Source organism: Salvia splendens, chromosome 11 (assembly GCF_004379255.2).
Source record: "Salvia splendens isolate huo1 chromosome 11, SspV2, whole genome shotgun sequence".
NCBI lineage: Eukaryota > Viridiplantae > Streptophyta > Magnoliopsida > Lamiales > Lamiaceae > Salvia > Salvia splendens.
In genome coordinates this window covers 29,299,266-29,323,283 of record NC_056042.1, presented here as the reverse complement: position 1 = coordinate 29,323,283, position 24,018 = coordinate 29,299,266, and the positions used below count along the sequence as shown (strand labels likewise).

Sequence of the window (24,018 nt, the reverse complement as noted above, 5' to 3'; positions counted from 1 at the left end):
GAAAAGTGAGTAGAAAAAATTAGTATACTTTGGATCGTGCTTTTATATATTCAAAATAAGTGAAATGAGAGCACATAATTTAAGGTTCATCTACAATAAATAGTAAAAGTGAAATAAAATATAAGAGAAGTTCTAAAATAAAAATTTAAAACATTGAATATGGAATAAAGAGAGTATTAAATATGGTTTATTTTAATAAAATGAATACAATATTACAATTGCATCAAAACTCTAACACAATCTTTTTTAAAAAGCGTGAAGAAGAATTTCTGAATTTTTGAAAATATATTTAAAACATTTTATTTTGTTATCCAATGCATGTCTACACGATATATTTTCTCGTTCACGAAATAATAGTATATTATTTCGGTATGTCTATAATTTAATGTCCCATTTATTTTTTTTCTCGGTTTCACATTGATATTTTTAGCCGGTTATTTTTAATTTTTTTAATTGTGCAAATTGAAGGAAAGACTACCAATGTTGGTCAATTTTTCGTCAATCCCGTAATTTGTCAAAATAATCGATTATATTATAATTTGGTAATTTTTCAGTTATCACATAATTTCATATGTAAGGGAAATTATTTACTATGATATAACATACATAAAGTACTATATGGACAAAACATTAGCTACTGAAACAACGTCGTTTGACATATGACTTTAATTTTCTCACATGTATGTTTTCATAAATAAATCCAGACAAATAACACACGAAATTTTTCATGATTGAACAATTGTAAAAGGTGTAAAAGTCATGGTATAATTTAGTGATTATTAGTATGACAATTTAAATCTAATTTAGTGATTATTTTTTTAAAATTTAATGATTATTATGACAATTTAAATCTAATTCTAAGGGTGCGATTTGCAAAAGACTAATTTTTCAAATGGTGAGTAGTCCAAGCCAAACTAACCAGATATACATATACCCCTCGCTTCGCGATTAATTCATTCATGCATCGCACTCTGCAGTGTACTCGCTTGATCTGGATCTTGTGAATTTTCAGGTAACGTAACTTTTGATCTGGAGTTTTTCTCGGTTGATCCGCTCGAAACTTGCTCCGATTTCTGTTTCCTTTTCGCTGCACTCTAATCCCGCGGTATCTGCGCACCATTTTTTCTATAAATCTGAACTTTCACGTATCCGTACGTTCTACGAATTTGAAACATAGATAGTTGCATCGCGTCGGATCTGGATCTTCTTCTAGATCCTGTGATTGTGTAGCTAGCGTGCTGTGTGTATTTATCAATTTTTCCCTGAAATCCACTTGATTTTGGTACTTCTGCGAATTTGAAGGCTCAATTGTGATTTTGTAGGTGTTGTTGGGGCTTTTCTCTTGTTGTTTCACGTTTATATTGATTAGTGTCCGGTGGTGAAATTGAGAAAACAAGATGGTGAGTTTTCTATGACATTTTTCTGTTTGAGTCTCCTTTTGATCTGCTTTATTTGTGTTCCTGACGTTTATCTATACGGTGCAGGTTGTACTAGCGGCTTCCATCATAAGTAAATCGGGCAAAGGTAGGCCCCTAACTTTTTTTTTCCATGTATTACTTCTCCTGATTTTGAATATGTAAGTTGGATATGTGAGGATGCTATCTTTGGTCAGTGCTTTTAGTTGTTATAGCTATTTTTCCATGCCCGTGCTGAATGTAAGAAAAATCTCTTTGGCATTGTAATGATCTCAGTCTGTCCTAAAAGCCCTCTGCTAGAACATTACATTCGAGAATGATTAGGCGAACATGAATATGATTATGCATGCATGCTAATTAATATGTCTGTTTGCAGAATCGATTGACAGGGACATCGATATTTATTAAGTACTTTGTTTTCTTGGTTTGGACTGCACATACTTCATCTATTATTTTATCGTACTGGCCTTCTTGTGGTCTTTCCTAGTTATTTTTACATCTGTCGTGTAATTTGGTTCTGTCCATTTTGTTTCATACCTATATGCATTTTCCATGCATTGTCTTTTCTTATCAATTATCATACATTTGTTTATAAAGTTTTCTTTATGGTCCTTGTGCCTTCTGTTGAACTTTCATGACACGCCTTTTTTAATGTTTATATGTTCACGTTTGATTTTTAGTTATGCTGCTCAGCTTTTTTAGCAATTCACGTTTGATTATGTTCATTCCTTTTATTAGAACAATGGGCATATGTTACAATGTGATTTTGTATCTTTTACAGCACTTGTCTCGAGACAGTTTGTGGACATGTCTCGTATACGAATTGAGGGGTATCTTGCAGCTTTCCCCAAATTGGTGGGAACAGGGAAACAACATACTTATGTTGAGACTGAGAATGTCCGCTATGTTTATCAGCCAATAGAGACCCTCTATCTACTTCTTGTTACAAATAAGCAGAGTAACATTCTTGAGGATTTGGAGACACTGAGACTACTTTCTAAACTTGTAACCTTTCTTTATTTGGCTTGGATTTATTGATCTTAGATTCTGAGTTTGCTGTATGTTCATATTCTGTATCCCACTTGGTCTTCCATATATGTCTTAATTTTGTAGGTGTAGTCTTCAATCTTCATCACTTGAAGTCATTATCATATATAATATCAATTATTTTTAGAAAATTTTGACCTTCTTGGTATTATTGTAAACTGTACCATTGTTTAACCATCTCAGGTGCCTGAATACTCTTATTCCTTAGACGAGGAAGGCATTGGCAAGACAGCTTTTGAGATTCTTTTTGCATTTGATGAAGTTATCTCACTGGGACACAAGGAAAATGTCACAGTTGCACAAGTCAAGCAGTATTGTGAAATGGAAAGTCATGAAGAGAAACTACACAAGTTGGTCCTCCAAAGTAAAATCAACGAAACCAAGGATATCATGAAAAAAAAGGCTAGTGAGATTGACAAAAGCAAGGTAAATGCTCATTGTTGCTCAATTTCTGTTTGTCATTTTTCATATACCATGGATCGATTAATTAATTACATGTTCTATATAGATTGAGAAGAATAGAGGTGACAAGGGAGGATTTATGTCATTGCAATCAAGTATTGGAAGAATAGACAGTGTCTTTGGCAGTGACACTAGCATATCTAGCAGCAATGGTGGTTTTGGAGGTGGTTCTAGCTTTGGATTAAGCATCGAAGGGGACTCCTTCTCTAAGCAGAAAGGTTTGCCCTCTAAAAAAAGTTGCAGCTACTTGATAATCTGTATTGGAAGTACTGACCTGTATCATCAGGATGCTCTAACAAGTTTTATGAAGATGATATAGCTTTGAATAAAGCTAAAAGGAATAATTTATCGAGACAAATTAGCGAAAGATTCAGCATACTTTAAAATGCATTTTCTGAGTTCACCTTCTTGGTTAGTGTTATTTTTGTTCAACGTGTCACTATTGATACAAGTTGGTCATTAGTTTTTATATTGAGTTAAAAAAATACTACTCCCTCCGTCCCAAGATAAGCAAAGCACTTCTTTTCGGCACGGGATTTAAGGAATTGATATTTAAAGATAGAGAGAATAAAATATGAGAAAGAGAAAGGTAGAGAAGTAAAGAGAGAATAAAGTAGGTGGAGAATAAAGAGGGGGGATTTTTTGCTAAAAAGGGAAATGACTCACTTATAGTGGGACATCCCAAAAAGGAATATGAGTATAGGACTCGCTTATCTTGGGACGGAGGGAGTATTAAATATGAAAAATTATGTTATTATACAGTACTACTTTTTAACTAAATGTTACAGTAGTTAGTTATGTTACTGGTAAAAATTGGAAGTTGTTTTAATGGTAAATTTGTTGAATTGAGGCTGTATTAATTCTTTCGAATTACAATGATTAGGTCGTCTGCCATCCTCTGCTACAGCTCCGTCAAAAGATTTTGGCATGAAGCTTGGGAAAACACAAAGAACCAACCAGTTTTTGGAATCTCTCAAGGCTGAAGGTGAAGTGATTGTTGAAGATGTGAGACCAAGTGCTGGTCAGTCCAAAGCACCTGCTTCTCTGCCAAGTGACCCTGTTACATTAAGTATTGAAGAAAAGCTTAATGTAACATTAAAACGGGACGGTGGTATTGAAAACTTTGATCTGCAAGGAATGTTATCACTCCAGATACTTAACCAGGAGGATGGACTCATCCAAGTTCAGGTACCTCAGTTCTTGTTACTGCCCTGATTGTTGTTCACTTGTATCTGGAAAGACTTTTTCTTGTTGAATGCTATTGAGAGTATTGTTTTCTGATGTTGATTCAGATCGAGACAAGTGATAATCCTGGAGTTATATTTAAGACCCACCCCAACATAAATAAAGATTTGTACAATGGTGAAAGCATATTGGGTCTTAAGGACCCAAATCGCCCGTTCCCTTTTGGCCAGGGCAATGGTGTTACTTTGTTGAGATGGAGACTGCAAAGTGCAGATGAGTCACTTGTGCCATTGTCAAGTAAGCTTTTCTTCTATGTCACCCAAGTACTACTTCTTAAACGGTCTACTTCTTAATTTCGTATATGGTCGTTTGAGACATTAAAAAGATATGCCATCTTGTAAATGGTCTACTTCTTAATTTTGTCATTGCAGTTAGCTGCTGGCCTTCTGTTTCTGGCAATGACACCTATGTGAACTTAGAGTATGAAGCTCCAAGTTTTGATCTGCAAAATGTTGTGATCTCAATTCCTCTTCCAGCTCTTAGAGAGGCACCAAAAGTACAACAAATTGATGGGGATTGGAGGTGTGGTTTCATCTTATTGTTTACTGCTGACATTTCATTGCTAAAGGCTTGCTAGAGATGTTATGTTGTATTTTAGTAGTATCAGTTAGTATTGGTTGGTGTTTCTCAGTTACTCCTATGAAACCCTGAAACATCTAAAAGCTATCTCCCATACATTGTGTTTAGTATTGTTTTCAAAATATGACTTGATACCTCTAAAAGTTGACTACTAGATCAGAAGCTAGAGTTTTCTAATCTGTGAAGTTAAAATACACTGATGTAGTGATTGAGCAAATAAGATAGTCTCTCAAAGATAGGTCCATAATGATTAGTGGAATGTAACACCATGTATTGCCCCCTCAGTGTGCGGCTGTTCTCCTGAAACAAAATAATTTTTCTAGCTTATCTAATGTTTAATGCAAGCCGTACCCATTTATAGGGCTACCTAAGCCCACTTGGTCGTCTCAAGATGCAACTAGCCAGAATCAAACTTGAAGTACCCTATGTTAGACAGCCTTGTGGTATTAACTTATTATTTAACTAATTAAATGAGGCTGCTTTCCATGGATTTTGTGATGACTGTACTGTGCATGATGCAATATCCATCCTTGTCATGTGGGTTTGTGAGTGCTTGGTCCCTTTGATGACTGTAACCTGACTAGGTTAAACTGTTAGTTTGTGGTGCTGGTTTGAGTGTTGTGAAGTGGAGTATAAGGAACTGGATGGAAATTAAATACAAATTGATTTAAAGAACAGTCATTGTTTATATAGAGATATGAGCAAGCCAAAGAAATGGGGTCCATATGTGGCCAGGTTATTGTTTACTGTTTAGCATGAAATTGTCTTGAGACTATTGGTGATTCTAAGGCTTGTACTCTGATGTTCATTCTCAATTAATTGCCTGTTCAATATATCAAGTAAGCAGTGAGCATTTCGGAATATCAATTGCAGGTACGATGCCAAGAAATCAATTTTGGAATGGTCTATTTTGCTGATCGATAACTCCAATCGCAGGTTAATTGGCACTGAATTTTTTCTGCTTGTTTTCAATCTGATTCCATTGTGTTTCTGATTTGGTTTATTATTCTTATGTTGTGCCTGCAGTGGATCTATGGAATTTGTTATTCCTGCAATCGACACATCAGATCTTTTCCCAATTTCTGTGCGCTTTACTTCTACAAGAACTTTCAGTAATCTACAGGTTCTCTTCAGTCCTCTGTGCATCACACGCTACATCTTTTAGATCTCTTGCTGAGTATTTTTCATGGAAGAGGATAGCTATAGCTGTAATGATCCTATTAAATATTTGTGGCCGTTTCTTACGTATTTCATCCATTGCAGGTGGTTAATGTCTTGCCTCTGAAAGGAGGTAATCCTCCTAGGTATGCTCAGAGAATGCTGCTCGCTGCTGAAAACTATCAAGTGGTTTGATTGTTGCACTGTTGGTTTCTACAAACACACTGCTGGGTTCTGTGTTTTTTCCGAAGAATTTGTCTCTTTTATTTTATCCCTTGCGTATTTACTACATACAAGTAAAGAGAGGTTTAATTGTTGATTCGTTGTGAAATTTGACTCAGATTTTTGATTAGGGAATTTCAATGGCAGTTTCACTGCATAGTCCATAATTTGCACCTTGCAGTATCAGCGAAGACAACCCAGTTTTTACTGATGTGAAGTTTGGTCATAATCATATATTCATATTCATCTTCATCTTCATCTTCATCTTCATATTCATATTCATATTCATATTCATATTCATATTCATATTCATATTCATATTCATATTCATATTCATCTTCATCTTCATCTTCATCTTCATATTTATATTCATATTCATCTTCATCTTCATCTTCATATTCATATTCATATTCATATTCATTTGGAATGTCGCGGTGGCAGTCGGTCAGACTAGTGTTGAGATCAGTGTCCTTCAAGGTGAAAGGGAGTGTTCGGGGCAACAAATCTAAAAGAACTTCCGTCTTGACGGCGGTATCCAACAGATTGAGGTCAAGTTTGATATTGATGCCACGACTGCACCGAATCAGGAAGTAATGCAAATTTTCCAGTCACTGTAGAACATTAAATTTATTTGGTTTCACTTGTAATCTTAGCCAAACATAAATATAGCGGTCATAATTTAATTAAGCAATAAGAATGTTACAATCCTACAGCATCAAGTAACTGGGAGTGTTGAGACACTGAAACTAGTGAGTTTGCAACAATGGCACCACTGGCGGCAACTGCAGGCACACCAATGCCCGGAAAAGTAGAATCCCCACAGCATAAAAGTTGTGAGATGGGAGTCGAGTGGCCAGGAAATGAAGCCTTCCCGGCCTTTATAGCCGGACCATACGTCCCTCTATTCCGCCTCAGAAACCTCTGGTGTGTTAATGGAGTCCCCACCAACTTAACCGCGCACTTGCCACGATCGAAATTTGGCCCTAGAGCTCGCTCCACAGCTTTCCACATTACCTGTTATTGCATATCAATATTTATCAACCATTTTATCACTTCATTAAAGGTATCGATGTTTCAACACTTCATAAAGCATTATTACCTCGCTTCTTTCAACTTTTAGTTGCTTGTACTCGTCACTTTTGCGATCAAGACCTTCCCAGAGCTCGAAAGGCTCAGTTCCTGGTGTATAGGCATGCAATAAGTGCTTCCCAGGGGGTGCCAGATCGGGGCTTAGCATACTAGGTATCGAGATAAGAACAACATTCTGATCGGCATCAACTCCTCTTTCCCATTCATTCACGACTATGTGATGGATCCCTACGTCTTCGCTGATTCCCTAATCAACCATCGCAATTGTATACAACCAAAACAATGTACAGAAAAGTAAGGGAGATGGTTTATCACATTTTCACAAGCAAGTTCTGTAACATTTTACCTAGATCAAGCAAAACTCACCTCTGCATCAAAGCCCAAATGTAGATGCATAAATGATTCACATTGTGGGGTCGTTTTGATCCTCTCCTGGTAAGCTTGTGGAAGGACTTCCTTCGGCAACAGATTCAGCGTGTCCCACATAGATGCATTGCTCACAACAGCCTTTCTAGCGCGAACAAACTAAACAAGTGAAATCATTTTGAATCAATGCATGAGTTCACATTTGAGAATCTATTCATCAAATATACAGTCACTTTTGTTTTTCTGACTTTTACTCACTTGTCCCCCTCTTAGCTTCACTCCTATTGCTCGGCCATCTTCAACGACAATACTCTCCACATGACTTCTAAGAGACAGGCGGCCATTAAATTTCTTTAGACCTCGTACGAGAGCATCAATAATAGCCCCACTGCCTCCTAAAGGATACTCTAAGCAGCTGCCAGGTTTGTACCATTCTGCAAACATGTATATCTACAAAAAGGGCAGCACAAGGGGAGTCCGTATGATCAGAAATGCTATGCCAATTTGAAGAAGTGTCTTGTCAACTAACCCATACTTCATTGTCTAGTGATAGTTAGCTGAACTTAAGTTGTAAACAAACACTAAAGTTTTCTCATGAAATGTTAGAGATGCTAGAAGATAATTTGCAAATACTCCTCTCTGAAAACGTACGACAAAACACAGTAATTCTACGCTAACGACATGAAAGAGAAAATTGCACACTAGAAGAAATGAATATTCAAGATTACTCTAGCATCATACGTAACTATATAAGAGATGTTTCAAGAAAATATTATTCTGAGAACATAAAGGGAGTAGTCAGAGTATGTTCCAGAAAATCCAGCCCTAAACAGCATCAGAGATCACGGTGCCAAATTTTGAATCAGTAAACTACATACTATTCAAAATCAATATAATAAGTTATGCAGAAAAACCACTCAACTAAACATAGAGCAGATTAAGGAAGAGCACAGAACTTGTCTTTTAAGAATGCACAAAAAAACAAAAAACGAAAGTTACCATCTCTGCAGATAGTACACCGTCAGATTTCACTCCTGCTAGCAAAAAGGAAAGAAGATCCACCCAGTTTCGTACAAAGGGATCTTTTAGCTCCAACGAGTCAAGTATCTCCACAAATGGCCTGACAAGCTTTGTAGCCCCTAGGGCTCCCTGAGGTCCCATTTGAAGAAAAGACTTGAAGAGAGAGGGGGCATATCTAGCACCAGCAGTTGAAAGAACACCCAAGTCACCTCGAATGGATAATGGAGGAAGCGCCATGGCAGCTGCTGATAATGGTAGTATTGTATCCTACAAAGAGTATAGAGTTTATATATAGGGACCACAGGCAACTTAGGAGTATAACATAACTGTAAGCATCTTTTGAATTTCCAAATTTTATTAAAGATTAATGGGAAAAACTTGTACTCACAAGAAGTTTTCTCCATTCTTGTACAGCATTTGGACCACCATACGTTTGTAGATCCTGAAAAATAATACAAGAGTGAACATATATATTTCTGTAATCAGAACTTTGACGATCTGGTCATGGGAACATCATTTTGTAATCATTATAAAGATTAAAGACAAGATGTGGTTATACAGTTCACTTTCTCTAGTGTGGCTCATTTTCTTTATCATCTTTGTCATTTGTTTTCATTATAACCTTGATTCCTGTAACCTCAGGATAGTTCTGAAGTTATAAATGCCATGCAAAAATATCTGAAAGGTATCATTGCTTTTATATTATCTCAAAAAACAAACAGAATATCTCTTATATCAATATTTCATCGTGATGGTATCTTCCAGAGATTGTGGAAGTCTTAACAAGCTTTTCTCTCATCTCTATCCCAATATTGATGGAGTAGTTTTTAGGGTTCTTGATAGTAAAAAGTAAAATTAGGAAAGGGAGATAACTAATGCCTCGAAAAATGGCAAAAAATGTTTACCTTGAAAAATTCAGTTGGGCCAATGCGAGACAGGAATTCACCTTCGGGTATGATTACCTTCCACGAGTCATAGGTTGCACAGGGAGGTGATTCACCCAATGCATCGAGGACCTTCAAATTATCCAATAATATGAGTGTAACTTTACAAGCATAACCAAATCTATGAGACACCTGACCTCATGGCAAACACAACATTTAACCATTCTAGATACTGCCAGTATATATTTGTTAATTATGGGGCCTACTATTTATTACTCACACAAAAAAAATAATGAGAAAAAAATTCAACATACCTGAGCTAGAGGGTTTGCCTGAGGACCTCTTGACTGAAAACCGGAGAATAGAGAAGGACCAGAATCAAACTTGTAATCTTTGATTGTAAATGAATGAGCAGCACCCCCAGGTAAATCGTGGCTTTCCAATACCAAAACATCTTGATCGTATCTAGCTAAGAGTGCACCACAACACAGTCCGCCAATACCACTTCCTATAACTATGACATCTGCCTCTGGCTTCCCTGCGATTCAATCTGCAGAAATATTAAAATGTCTCCATGGACTTAGGACCTGTCTAATTTATCTTGGACAGAATCATACGAAAGACTACCTTAGCTGGTAACACTTTTCCAATGGAGGACAACTACAATAAATACTATGTTTACGAGGTTCTACCTACCTTTGTAGATACAGTAACTGGTCAAACTTATGGGTGAGCAGGATCCCAAGGAACTCCAGATATAACCATGATAGACAATCATAGGTCCTTGATGACCATAACTCAACAAGAATTTAGACAGAATATCATCTCATATTCTATGATTAAAGAAACCTGAACTGATTCTAGCTCTTTATTGCTTAGCAATTGCAACCCATCCCTCATAGGTCAAATGTCATGTATCAATATCCTAAGATGTTTTTCCTCTTAAAAAGTGAATTTGTGAAGGTAATTCAAGATAAGAATCGGCAGGCCTACAATTTGTGAGAGCTGCAGGAATCTAGCTTATCAAGGTACCTCAGCGTTCAAATTTCTATTCTCATACATGTCCAAGTAATTCCAAATACATTTCATGATGAGATTTTCAGGATATTTATCAGTAATCAAAATCATATTTCCAGATATCTATTATGAAGGTTAAATCATTCAATGTAAAGCTAAAACGTTACTTACACGATTCACCTAAACTAGAAAACATAAATCAACTAATTTGTATTGGTTTATCAGAGAGATAGAGCGAGGGAGGGAACCTGAGAAGGTTTTGGCGAGAGGTGGGGAGCCATTGGTTGAAATTTGCGCTGAAATTCTGATCCTAGTTGTGCTGCATTTGGAATTGGAATTGGAGGTGAAAGAAGAAGGCCTTAGAGGCAAGGTAGCGGTAGCAGTAGCAGTAGCCAACGCCATGGATGAGATGAAGGTGGGAATGAAGAGGTGAAGCTTGCTTCAACGTAAGCGCTATATACATTTGTGGTGCTCCACTTTACAAGATGCTCTCATTTCTAATCAATGCAAATTTTGGCTCCACTTTCATTTCACTTTCTCACACTCATAAAAAAAATAATTAAAAATAGACTGATAAATGATTCCGCGAAGCTATATCAGTTTGTAAATCAATTGAACTTACCCCGTTACACCATTAGTTGAATATTTGTGTGTAGGTCTAGTATATAAACAATAAACACCAGCGGCGGATGGAGGTGGGGTCGAGTGGGGTCGGCCGACCCCACCGCCATCCCTGGTGAACTGCCGGAATACTCCTCCCAACGGCCCCCGACCCTACGGCGTTCGGAACTCTGCCCCATGATTCATCTTCAAGCTGCGCGCAGCTTTTGCACCTTCATTGTTATTTCTTATACTGCTAAATCTTTTATGCGTGGGTTTAGGTTTGGGCCTTTTCATTTATTTTAATTAAAACATGCAGGGAATACTTTCTTCATAAATAATTTATCTCTATTATAATGGTTAATACTTTCTTTACAAATTACAACTAAGATTGCTCGTAATCTAAATTAATTTTAATTCAAATTAAGGGTTTGAGGCGTAGAGCATAGGCTGTGCAAAAAAAGATTCGGTGCATTATATTATAGGAGTATAGTTTATTGAACATCTTGTAGTCATGTTTTATTAATTAATTTATTTTATTATCGTAGTAACCGATAAATTTTAACCTAATTTTAATAGATATTCCTTCCGTCCGATAAAAATATGAATATTTAGAATGAAATGGAAATTAATGTACAATTGTTAAAATAAGAGATAAATGGAAAGAAAAAGTAATTATAGTATTGTTAGTGGAGAATGTGGCTCATCTACTAGAAAAGGAAGTTACGAAATACTATAAAAGGAGATAATTTTATGTGACATTCCAAAATGAAAATGTATTTATTTTTATGGGACGGATGGAGTAATATCTATCTTTTACTTTTAGTTATTGATTTTAGTTACCTTCTATTTTAGATTAATAGATACTCCATTCGTCCCACAGTAAAAGTCATATTTTGTCATTTCGGTCTGTCATACAATAAGAGTCACATTTCACTTTTGTCATAAATGGTAAATAGGTCTCACATTCCACTAACTCACTTCACTCACATTTTATTATAAAAAATCAATATAAAAAAGCGGGCCTCATGTTCCACTCACTTTTCCTACCCACTATTCTTTACATTTCTTAAAACTCATGTCTACATCAAATGTGACTCATATTATGGGACGGATAGAGTATTCATTTTTTAAAAAATCTCGAGTTTCCATCAACTCTTCTAATGCTAATGGCGAACAAAAACAACAGCAACTAGAAGATATTTTCGCAACTAATTTTGACAGTTTCATAATATCGTAGAAGTACATATAAAATAGAGATATTTCATTTATAATGTATCTTTATAAGTATATATATTAGTATATTTTATTATTTCTTTCGACCCCACGGCATTTTATTCCTGGATCCGCCATTGAATTAAACACAATGCAATAAAAGTCTTGAATCATAATCTCATTCAATGACACATTACAAGTTTATAAATTAATTAAAACACGTCATTTATCTTTTTGATAAAAAAAAGTTACTAACAAACATTACTTTCTTACATTACAAGCTAAAAAGAAATGCGCAAAAACAAATTGAAAGTTATAAATCCAAAATACATCAAATTACAAATTTTGCTTGATTTCTGGTCGATCCCATAACTTATAAAAATATTATGATGGTCCATTTTAGATGTTATTATGTAATTGAAGAAGATATAATTATGAAAAGTATAAAAGTCACAATAAATTTTGCCAACATTTAATTGTATAAGAAAATAGTGAAATGTACAAAAATGTTGATTTAATAGCCTACTTTATAAGTTATGGGATAGGCTACAAATCAACGAAAAATTATGATTTAAATGAAAATTTTCCAATCCAAAATATGATATCATAAAAGATGAAGGGAACATGAAAATTCATAAAACTGATTGATTTTTTTGGTTCATAGTGCATACTGATTCAATATTCTCGCCATTTCATTGAAGATAAGTACATAATCCCTCCACCCCCGCTTAAAGCGACGGATTTTCTCCCGGCACAAAATTTTACTACTATAATACTACTACTATTATTTTGTGAATAAAATTAAGAGAAAATAAAGTAGGAGAAATAATAAAATAGAAAATGTGATGGTTCTGATTTAGAAAATATAACACTCCCTACATTTCCTAAATTAAACTTTGGGTTGGACATGAATTTTAATACAAAATTAGTAAAATAAGATAAATAAGAGAGGATAATGCAGGTAGTGTTAGTGGAGGGTGGGATTGAAACTAAAATAATTCATACAATCATACTTTTTTTCGCAGAGAGTATTAGTTTAACTGTTTAAGTGAGGGTATTAAAAAGGGAAACGCGATTCATTTAAGTAAGACAAAGAAAATGTTACGTATATAAAACATTTAAGTTCGGAAATCTTCCACAAAGTGTAATTATATAATCTTAATTAGTACTAGTAACTAATAAGCGTACTCAAACTATTATATACCTTGGATAATTTAGTAGTAACATAAATGTCATCAATCTTGTTAGTAGGTGTGGATAGCGGTGTAGTTTTTATCCTAATAAAAATTGATACTATCTATTTTCTATTGATGAATGTAGGCGTGTAGCTAATATTGGTTTGATCATTCATACAGTCTAGCAATTTTTTATTCTCGGAACCTATAATTTCGAACCATCAAACTGCGTCCTTTCAACTACAGTACATGTTAATGTTCAAATAGTTTAGATTTAAAATCAACAGCTACGCCTAACCACATAACTAATCAAATTCAAATTCTGATTTTTTTTTGTTAATTTTTAGTTCAAACATTTAGGTATACGATCGTTAACAGTAAATTTTTTTTTTTGGAAATGAGACATGTTTTGATAACATTCACGTCTAAACAATACTTTTATTTTATAAGGAATAAACTTTATTGAGTAAAATTTTGTACAAAGTGTTGCATATTTCTCTAAATAATTCATAGTGCATCGTATAGAAGCAGTCTGTATAAACATATATTCATAATATAGGATTATACTTCCATGTCACTTCATAAGATTCCAGCACGATCTCTCATTCTAAAGCTATTTAAGCCCATCAAATATTGATTTATGAGATTCAAAAATAAGAGGGATGCCATGAAAATCTCATTCTATTTCTAATCAAAACCGACAAACTCATTCAAGTATGTTGTGTCATAGCTCTATAATTCGGGATTAGGTTTATCGTTGGATGAACTGCATTGCTGATATTGACCCCAAAAAGGAAAAAGCTCATTCTATTTCCCATTCAAACCAAGAAGCAATGAGGTCAAAGCACTGTCCAGCACTGGCAGTCATTCCTAATTCCCTTTTCCTCAACATACAAAGTTTATAGTTGGGTGTCATACAACTAAAACCACTTACAACTGGGTTTAAACAAAGCTGGATACAGTAGTAAATCCCGGTACTAACCAGGGTCTACAATCGTAAATTTACTGAAACCGGATAGAAGACCGCTGAACAAAACCACATACTATATAGCAGTAGCAGTACACCCACTTCAGATTTGTATTTACAGTTCAGCGAATGAAAGTCATCATCATCCCTGATAGCCAGTAAATCAACGGCAAGAACTGGAGATGCATAGCCTTGTCAATTAGTATAAACCTACCAAAGGGACACCGATCAATATGGTGGTGTTATATGCTTGACATATTCACTTTCTCAACTTCTTGCTCTTTTCCCTGACCATCTTCAACTTAGGATCATAATTTCTTAATCAACCAAGCAGTAAATACCATCTGCAGCATTCAGGCAAAACTGAAGGCCTCTATGGTCTTCCAAGCAAAACACATCTGTCTCTCCACATACCCTGCATTTGCAGGATATTCTCTCGGGCATCCTGATTTATGCTTCAAAATGGCAATTCACAAAAGCATTTCACTGCAAAAATTGCAAATTTTTAACTACTGCAGTCACCAAAGATTCAGTGCTAGGCCCCAGAAGAACATATAGTTGTAATGTCATTTTCCCAGTACAAGCCAGACAAAATTTGAAAGGTGATGTTGCAATTGCAATATTTGATAGTTACGCAAAAAAACATATTTGGGAAAATATTGTGCATAAATAATACAGCATACCATATGGCTGCAATCATCATATTCATATCTAGTTTCATGGACACAGAGATCAAGAATGCTAATTCTTGATACACAATTACCTACCAGAAACTATTAGTTGTGATAAAAAAAAGTATACACTGGATGGTGATTCTCTGCATGAAACTAGACAAAACCCGTCCCAACACTAGCTAGAATTTAAGATTAACCGGTATTACTTACTATTATGTAATCTGGAGTCAGTAGTGTCTTGTTTTTGACAAAAAAGAGACGAGAACCAAAATCAAAGGGAAATGCAGTTATTAAAAATGAAGCTCACCGTATGCAACCAAACTATGTAGCTGACCTGGACTTTTGGACCCACACTTGTTTCTGTAATTTTATGGAAATATATATAAGCATGCAATACAACTGAATGATGAGACTAAAAGTTGTTCAAGTATAGCAATCTACAAACCTCATTAGAACCATAGCCAGAAGAACCTCCCCTTTTTGGGGATTTCCCCTCTACAACGGAAGAGCCATCTGCTTCCTTCACGTCATAAGCTGACCCACGTCGAATCCCATGCGTATAAGGCCCTACAGTAATTCCTAAACTATCAGCGTGAAACTTACAAATGTAAGAATTATATATACACTTCTTCCCCAAACTTTAAACGTAAAACTCACCATTGTCAGATGAGAAATGCCTACCACGGCCACCTCCTAGGGGTCTGAATTCACCACCACGTGTGACCAGCATATCTTGTTTTGATTCTACATGAGTTCCTGAAAGGCATAAACAATCACATAAACCTGATATTAGATAAAATTGAGACCTAAGCACCTTGAGCAGAACACACATCATTATCACTTTAGACAGGATAGTGCATAGTAAACCACCGAAAGCAAATCTTATTAGCGGTTTGATGTTAAATAATCACTTGAATAAATGAAAAAACTATCCAATTAAATAGTATCACATATTATACACCTTCTGCAGGATCCCCTGTTTCAGATGTTTGCGAAGCAGACAAGGATAATGATTCATCACTTGAATGTAATCCATCCGCACGTCGAAGTGGAGTCCAAACACCACGATCAGGTCTATCCTTGTTCCTTCCCCGTCTCTCCTGCTTCTCGGTGGGTACAACATGCAAATCATTGGAGCCTAACTTGTCCTCAGGAGCCCCATTCGTATCCTTCTGAAGTGATTGCAGACTCGGGGGTCGAGGAGGTTTCTTAGCACTTTCTTGATTAGAAGACTGGATAGGCAGTTCTGATTGTGGTCCCAAAGATGTTTGATTTTGACGAGTATCCCTGCTAAGAAGAATGCTCCTGATTATCTTTCCACTAGCTTCACGCTGCTGATTATGTTTCAGGGCAGCAGCTTTGTCAGGAGAGGCTGTGTTCTGTCGCATTAAAGAACCGCCAGAAACCTACAGAAGGCACACAAGTGAAATCATGTCTTTTAATCCATTATTATTTCAGATATGCTAAGGCCAGAACAGATATCCAAGATGTAAGCTTGCCTCCAGAAGACAAAAGTAACATGCAAATTCTCATTATAGTGGTATTGGCAAACATAATTGAAGGTGCATCCATATTAATGTGCTTTGAAAGATAAACCAATCATTCATGAATCATCAAAGCAGAAAAAGCACAGTAATGTTTTTATGAAAACAGCAACATTAACTCTTAACATGATAAGACATAGCACTTTTAATTTGATTAACAATTTGGAAGAGCTCCTAATGTGAAGATAAAAGCAAGGCACGTGACATGATACCATTATCCTATCATTAATGTAAGATTGAAAATAGAGCCCTAGACCCTAAACTTTTATACCTACAAACAATAGAAGTTCAGAATGAGTCCATCCTTTAATGTTGTGTAAAAGAAACCAAACAGATATATCAAAGGAAATAGAGCCAAAGGCAATGCCAATACCCAATTCGCATAGCAATTTCATTTTCTCCCCTGTAATGGAGTTCATCTAAATCAGAACTCGGTGAAATTAGAAACATAATAACCGGGACCAGTTCGAAACATTCCCTAGTCCCGACAAGAATCCTTAAATAGAGAATACAAGATTGTAACATGAGATTTTATAAGAATGAAAGCACCGAAGCTACTCATGATGATACAATTTGTTCTAAAGTGTATAGAATGGAGTATATAATGGTTAATGGTACTCCTAAAAGCTAACTTTGCAACCTGTATACAAATAGGTTTCCACAAAAAGAACTAAAACTTCAGCGTATCTAGCCAAAGGTAAAGTGCGTGTGATAGTTGAGGACATACAATTATGAACCATGCGAGAACTACTGCGCTGGATATGCAATTCCTAGCTAACTTGAGAAACTTATTTCCTCTTCCTAGGTACTCGAATCACAAACCATAATACAAAACCATAAAAGACTTACATTAGGAATTTCCTTTTCTTTTCCTTTTAGAAGTAGGATTTTCTTCTTCAAAGAACCAGTGGATCCTGTACCTCCTAAAACAAATTAAATAGCATACCATGAAGGGACTGCAAGAGATGGTGATAAACACAAGAATAGCAAAGAAGTTAGAAGTGGAAAGAGATCATCTTTCTTATAGTCTGGAAGAGTCCAGTAACTTGATTGAGCAAAACTCAAAGTACTACGAAGATCAACTTTCACCACACACAAGACATTACAAACAAAAATATCAACCAACCAACCAGAAACAAATAGAAATATAAAAAACACGCTAAAAAGACGTTTCAATGGAAAAGTAGAACTCCAACACTAACAGTTACGCATTCAATTCACTAAAATTAAATCAAACAGGTTTGAACATGAATTAAGCCAATCAACATTACTGATCAAAAATAGCAAAAAAATATTAAAGAGGCTTCATTTCCTACTCAATAGGTTCAAGACAATCTGTAGCATTCATGCTCCATTTGTATATATTTATGTTCCTAGTCTTTTGACAGAGCATATATGTTCGTAGTCTTTTCACAAGCAAAAACCAAGTAACCAAGAATGTAGTGCTTTCAAATATGCCAGGAAAAAACACTGTAAGATCAAGCAAGAATTGATATATTATCTGCACATGATTGGTATCCGTTTGTATTCTAATACTCAATGCTAGACTTTCCATAATAATCATTATAGAATCAAACATTACAATCAGAAGAATTAAACCATACCAGGAACCATGACAAAGAATGCGTTTCAGTACTCAAATAGATAATGTGAAATCCCTCACTACGTTACACAGTAAGAAATTTAAAATCAAGATGAGATTGGATAATCTAGGACATAAAAGGAGCATGTCATCGTCAATGAAATCCAGGTACAGCAACTAGGAACATACCATTTTCCCCTTCTAATGATTCATTTCCGGTTATAGATCCTGAATTGATAGGCTTATCATTCAGTTGTTGAACATCCTGTTTGCGAGCCAATGAATAAGTTGATTTATCTTTGTTTCCCAGAATCTTGGAACTGTCCCTTAATACATACTGTGCAATATATAACAGAGTGAGATGTTAGGGGTAAAATACCAAATCCAGTATAAGACAAAAACTGGATTACTGTCCATAATGTCTGTTAATGGGTGTGAAACTCAACACTACGATCAATAGCAGTCTCAGGAATCGCATCTAAGAATCTATTTACCATGGTAGTAGATGTCCTCTTCTCTGAACCTCGTTTTGAAGAACCAGAGACTTGATTTCTAGATGGCATTCCGCCAACTCTTCTAGATGACTTCCCATTCAACACGGTCCTCTATCAAATTTTAAGACAAATCAGACATACATACAAATTATACCAAAAAAGTAACACGCCTACTAAAAGGAGAGGTGACAGAAACAAAGTTAGTGACCATACACCTAGTGATAAAAATTTAAAAATAACTGATAGCAACCGAGAAATTATTTCAGTGAAATGCTGTGGATGAGAGATACAAGGGATTCGGTCCAGAGGGTATAAGCCACCACATAGAGCAGAAAAGGATGAAAATAAGAAAAGTCGCAACAAAACTCTATCTAAGCCGAAACATTAATCTCAAGTATAATGTATGAAGGACAGTATATAAGAAACAAAATGTAAGCATATCAACAAATAAAAAGGAAATAGTTTGACTAAAACATTGCCTCAAGTGAAAGCATTTAAGTATTTAAAGAACTTGAGAACAATGACAAGTCCTAATTACAGTTGCTATGGCATCATAATCACAAGAACCAACTTATTAGGTCAGGAATTATTCTTCAGGGTATTTTTTGCCTAAGTAACTTTCATATTCTATCAATCACAGCATTCACAGATGCTTCTTCCATCCTCTAAGAGCTAACATACAACATGCTAGTCAGGGCTGGACAAGGGTCTATTCACACTACAAAAGCAAGTTTCGCTTGCACACTGCAAAAGAAGTATCAGACAACCTTGATCGGGGCAACCGGAAAAGCATAACAAAATTTCCCACCAAAACAAAAATCGCACCACATAATCGTGTCATATTCTCCCAGAAAGGGGAAAATAAATAATTTACTTCCAACAGATTTTTCTACTTCAATATTTCTCAAGGGGAGAAGGAAAAGCCTGTAGCAAGACCTACCCGAGGTCCACCCTTTGCTGCTCTTTTCTGACGAACAAAGTCCATTAACGGGGTGACTATATGACCATCCTTTGGAGCACCTAAAAGAAAAAAAAGGCCAAATGATTTCATGTAAAAAACAAATATTACCAGCAACACTAGCTCATTTTTATTCTATATAAGCTTGTTGCATTAACAACATGGAATAACATCTAATTAAGTCTGACCAGCTCGTTCTGCTTCCTTCCTCTCCAGCTGTATCTCTGCACTGGGAAGATTCTCAACAGGCTTTGCAAGAAATTCAAGGAACTCCAAGTATTCAGGATCTACATATTGGTTTACAATTAAAACATATTGGATAGCATACAGTAGCAGGTGATGATCAGACATTATTACCTTTCAATATAGTCCCTTCACGGCCATCCTTCTTGGACCACTGTTTCGGAACACGTTGTGAAGGGGCATATTCAACAATTGTTCTAAACTGTGTTCCTAGGGAGATAAATTAAGGTCACCCAGTCAGAAAAAAATATTTAGATTCTCATAACGAAGGTAAAAGGCTGGGTCTTACTCGTCAAAACAAACCAAAAATAGGAGTAACAAAGCATAAGAAGCGAAGGTGGGAAAAATCCTAAATAGCAAAAAAACAGATCACCATGGGTACTGCTTTTTAGTTAATGTTCTGAACATTACCTTTCTCATTGACAAAGACATGCCCCTTAAAAACCTCAGCAAACTCAATCACATCATCTGGCTTGTTAAAGTCAATGTAAGCTCTGGCATATTTTAGATGCTTTGGGCTGCAGATAAGAAATGTAAACGTTCAGAGAGGAAATTAAGTACTCAGTCATTATTTGTGAGACATGGAACATTAGTCAGAAATAATGCTTCGGAGGCACATCTCAAATATGAATCGACGACTGAGACTAGCTTACGTATCAAACAATTTTCTCTATGTACCAAATGCAAGTCAGACCACTAAAGAGACAAACATAAATTCCAAGAGAATAAATTTTTAACCTAAGAATCCTGATACCTCCACTTCCCTATAGCCCGTTAGTTACAACTTACAAGCACCCAAGTCCCAACTTGTGGAGGTCAATGATAACAAAATACAACATAGCCTCACTAGAGAACAATGTTATCAAATAGCGGATATGGCGGCGCCATGACGCTATGGCATGGCATTCTGTGGTGGAAATGCTATAGCAACATGGCGCTGCCATAGCACCGCCATATACGCCATTTGACAACATTGCGTGTGTACTGCATTTAGGAATGGGTATTATGCAAGAAACATGGATGTTAGAGCTGTATTTTATGCTTTATTAATTGTTTTAAGATTTTTAGATGTTATATTTTTGTTATTTTCCAATTTTTGAATTATGTATAAATAATAAGTATTATTTTATTTATTTAATTATTGACCGTCATATCCGCCATACTAATACGCCATATCCCTGTGGCGGTTTTTAGGCGAACCGCCATAAGCCGCCATACGAGATTGATAACACTGCTAGAGAATAGTCTTTACCATAGTACAATACAAGCAGAAAAAAAAGGTAAAAGATTGTCCATGTGCAATAAGTGGTGACTTTTAAATTGCCAAGGGTCCCACTGACCCCTAAGTCCTAAAATAACCCTTCCATGACAACCATATCCAACAGTAAACAAGTCAGACAGCTTCCTTCCCAGAAACATTAAAAGAATGCACCAACAGGCACTAAATTCCGAAATCTAAATGGTCATCAAAAGCAAAATATCAAAGAAATATAAAATCTCTCATCAATGCACAACACCCTAAGAAAGAAAAACGCTAATAAAGTTGCATACCAAATTATACCAGAACCCTCCACATTTTATTTAACTCACCAAATATTTTTCTGTGGTTGCAGAGTACTACTCAGAGTTAACAACAGTTCTTCTATTAGCAAACTCACAGCATTGTACAGAACATAAACGTTAAATAGAGGCAAAACAGACAGAAAACAAACTAAACTTGATTCCAAAAAAAAATTCATAAATGGCACAAGAACCAATAATCTGAAGTTCTAAAGTTCCTACACCTGAACCAGAAAGTTTGCAGATATCACACAACCAATCGAATACCCACCCCCATTCCTGCTTAACTAAGCAACAGATACCTAACAGACAACCTCCACAAAAATACATATGCATACACACCTAACAAGAGCTAAACACAAATCACTAATCAAACCACGAAAAAGGCAAGTCCAATCAACGCATTGCCCATGCTCATATACGCAAGTAAAGCCTTACCTAGATTTTCCGGGGCGAAAAGAAAGCCAATGGTAGCGGCCGGAGAAGTGAGAATCAATATGGTCGACGAGGTTTGACTGAGAAATCGTGGGCGGCAAGTGCCGCAGCACCACCTTCGTTCGATCCAGCGGACCCTTCATGCGCGACAAAACCCTAACACCGATTCTAGATTTAATTACAAGAAAAAAGCAGTCCGCAACAAACTCGATTTCCCGTCAAGATAACCCTTGAAAGCCCTAAAATTACATCTTAACGCGGTTTTCAGCAGCGATCAATTATATTTCCCCACATGAGCCCTAATTGTAAAATTCGTATTTCGGAACAGCCATTGCAGGAGAGAGAAAGAGTGATGAAGAATGAGAGCAGAGAAGAAAGTTAGAGAGAGAAGAAGAAACCTAGGAGAGGAGTGACGAAAGAGGATTTTGTGCGTGTATGCAAAGTCTAGACTTTTTCCTTTCTCTGCACTTTGTATGAATACTTAACCCATGTTTAGTTGTATTATTAATTACCTTAGGCTAATTATCCATTAATAATAACTTAAAAACTCATTTCCTTTTCGGCACGGATATTAAGGAATGAGTGTATAGGAAAGTCAAAAATGACGGCTGTAGGTGAAAATTTTTACTAAAAATGGAAAGAGTGCAAGTAACTTGGGACGCCCAAAAAGGAAATACGTGCGAGTAGTGCGAGACAGAGGGAGTATATTTTGTCCCAGTTTTTAAATTACTTAAACAATTTCGTATCAAAATTTATAATGCTCACAATTAATTTTATATTAAAACTTATGATATATTGATATTCCATCGACACTATAAACTCTTGTACGTACTTCATTCACTTCTAATATTATAATACTACTACTTAGATCATTTTTTTCTTTCTCATAATTTAATAATTCTATGTTTAAACTCGTGTTTGTGGATATGTATATACACAAAAAATTATAAATTGTGCAGATATGATTTTTTTATAACGACTTATAAACTATTCACAACTTTTGATTATTTGTGCTGGCGAATTGTCAAACGTGGAACAACACCAACTTTAATATGCATGATTTGAAATGAAAATGATCTCTTTCTTTTAATTTCACTCTGGGTTTTTTCTTTTTTTTCTAGAATAGAACTTAGATTTCGTGTTTGTACTGAACTTTTTTTTGTTCCGGGTTTGGGAGAGACGCATGACCCTCATGCGTCTCCTTTTAATGAGACGCATGACTATTATGCGTCTTTCATAAAGACGCATGAGGGTCACGTGTCTCTCTTTTTGTCGCTTTTTTTTAACGACGCATGAGGGTCATGCGTCTTAGGTAGAGACGCATCTCCCTCATGCGTCTTTTATTTTTTTAAAATTTTAATAGACGACGCATGAGGGTCATGCGTCTTAGGTAGAGACGCATCTCCCTCATGCGTCTTTTATTTTTTTAAAATTTTAATAGACGACGCATGAGGCTCATGCGTCTTAGGGAGAGACGCATGAGGCTCATGCGTCTTAGGGAGAGACGCATGAGGCTCATGCGTCTCTAACTTGCTTAAATCAGTAGCAGGAAGGCAGAATATGCAGAATACGTGAGAGAAAGAGAAAGAGAGGCAGACAAAACTCAGCGATTTCCTCGATTTCTTGGCGATTCCCTTCATATTTAGGTAAGTTTCCTTCAATCTTTCAACATTGCTCCCTTATTTGTTGTTTATTTACATATTATTAGGGGTTTTGATAAATTTATTTTAAACTTACTAAATTAGGGTTTATTGAAAAAAATTGTCTTTAATTGTTGTTGGTTTGTATATATATTTTTGCAGAAATCATGCCAGTATTCGCGAGTTTATATTGGGGTGGTAGAATAGTTCAACTTCCTCAAGTGGGCATTGGGTATGATCCACCTCGTGCGAGAGCCTCCATCGTATTGAATTCGTGCGTTTCATTCTCTGAATTAGTTGCAATGATATATGCTAAGATAAGGATAGATTCAAATCAACATTCCATCGATATATCATGGAGGCATTGTTTCTTGGGTACTGGTACGAGTTATGTATGTACTGGGGTTGACAGTGATGAAAGTGTGTT

General features: G+C 35.8%; 3 protein-coding genes across 4 annotated transcripts; 1 reads left to right on the top strand and 2 right to left on the bottom strand.

The window, feature by feature from the left end:
• The first annotated feature begins 886 nt into the window (after positions 1–886).
• On the top strand, positions 887–6,295 carry LOC121755295 (coatomer subunit delta-2-like). Its single transcript, XM_042150599.1, has 12 exons — positions 887–1,012; positions 1,323–1,400; positions 1,485–1,524; positions 2,197–2,420; positions 2,646–2,888; positions 2,971–3,142; positions 3,808–4,112; positions 4,217–4,406; positions 4,541–4,691; positions 5,622–5,684; positions 5,775–5,871; positions 6,012–6,295. Exons 2-12 carry the CDS (start codon positions 1,398–1,400, stop codon positions 6,099–6,101), a joined length of 1,578 nt encoding a protein of 525 aa, XP_042006533.1. The 5' UTR covers positions 887–1,012; positions 1,323–1,397; the 3' UTR covers positions 6,102–6,295.
• A 424-nt stretch (positions 6,296–6,719) lies between these two features.
• On the bottom strand, positions 6,720–11,011 carry LOC121755291 (prolycopene isomerase, chloroplastic-like). Its single transcript, XM_042150593.1, has 9 exons — positions 10,753–11,011; positions 9,802–10,025; positions 9,509–9,619; positions 8,992–9,045; positions 8,583–8,870; positions 7,842–8,033; positions 7,584–7,742; positions 7,228–7,464; positions 6,720–7,142 (listed from the first exon to the last, which is right to left on the bottom strand). Exons 1-9 carry the CDS (start codon positions 10,904–10,906, stop codon positions 6,828–6,830), a joined length of 1,734 nt encoding a protein of 577 aa, XP_042006527.1. The 5' UTR covers positions 10,907–11,011; the 3' UTR covers positions 6,720–6,827.
• Positions 11,012–14,287: 3,276 nt separating this feature from the next.
• Positions 14,288–22,418, bottom strand: LOC121755296 (regulator of nonsense transcripts UPF3-like). Of its 2 annotated transcripts, none has more exons than XM_042150601.1 (13): positions 21,955–22,418; positions 20,368–20,474; positions 20,071–20,166; positions 19,902–20,000; positions 19,696–19,775; positions 18,756–18,866; positions 18,451–18,598; positions 17,529–17,602; positions 16,097–16,541; positions 15,793–15,891; positions 15,581–15,714; positions 15,443–15,495; positions 14,288–14,947 (listed from the first exon to the last, which is right to left on the bottom strand). In XM_042150601.1, the coding sequence occupies exons 1-12, from the start codon at positions 22,092–22,094 to the stop codon at positions 15,457–15,459; spliced, it is 1,572 nt and encodes a 523-aa protein (XP_042006535.1). In that variant the 5' UTR covers positions 22,095–22,418; the 3' UTR covers positions 14,288–14,947; positions 15,443–15,456. The 2 variants fall into 2 exon arrangements, with proteins under 2 accessions (XP_042006535.1, XP_042006536.1); XM_042150602.1 differs by having other exon boundaries at positions 15,581–15,702.
• Between the last annotated feature and the right edge of the window lie 1,600 nt (positions 22,419–24,018).

Excerpts from the sequence above, each read along its gene's own strand:
- LOC121755295 (XM_042150599.1), top strand. Across the intron at positions 1,525-2,196 it reads CATAAGTAAATCGGGCAAAG|CACTTGTCTCGAGACAGTTT; the intron begins GTAGGCCCCTAA and ends TATCTTTTACAG. Across the intron at positions 2,421-2,645 it reads TGAGACTACTTTCTAAACTT|GTGCCTGAATACTCTTATTC; the intron begins GTAACCTTTCTT and ends TAACCATCTCAG.
- LOC121755291 (XM_042150593.1), bottom strand. The coding sequence starts at position 10,906 with ATGGCGTTGGCTACTGCTACTGCTACCGCTACCTTGCCTCTAAGGCCT. Across the intron at positions 10,026-10,752 it reads TCTCGCCAAAACCTTCTCAG|GGAAGCCAGAGGCAGATGTC; the intron begins GTTCCCTCCCTC and ends ATTGAATCGCAG. Across the intron at positions 7,143-7,227 it reads TAAAAGTTGAAAGAAGCGAG|GTAATGTGGAAAGCTGTGGA; the intron begins GTAATAATGCTT and ends ATGCAATAACAG.
- LOC121755296 (XM_042150601.1), bottom strand. The coding sequence starts at position 22,094 with ATGAAGGGTCCGCTGGATCGAACGAAGGTGGTGCTGCGGCACTTGCCG. Across the intron at positions 19,776-19,901 it reads GAAGGAAGCAGAACGAGCTG|GTGCTCCAAAGGATGGTCAT; the intron begins GTCAGACTTAAT and ends TTTTTCTTTTAG. Across the intron at positions 18,867-19,695 it reads CAGCAAAGGGTGGACCTCGG|AGGACCGTGTTGAATGGGAA; the intron begins GTAGGTCTTGCT and ends AAAATTTGATAG.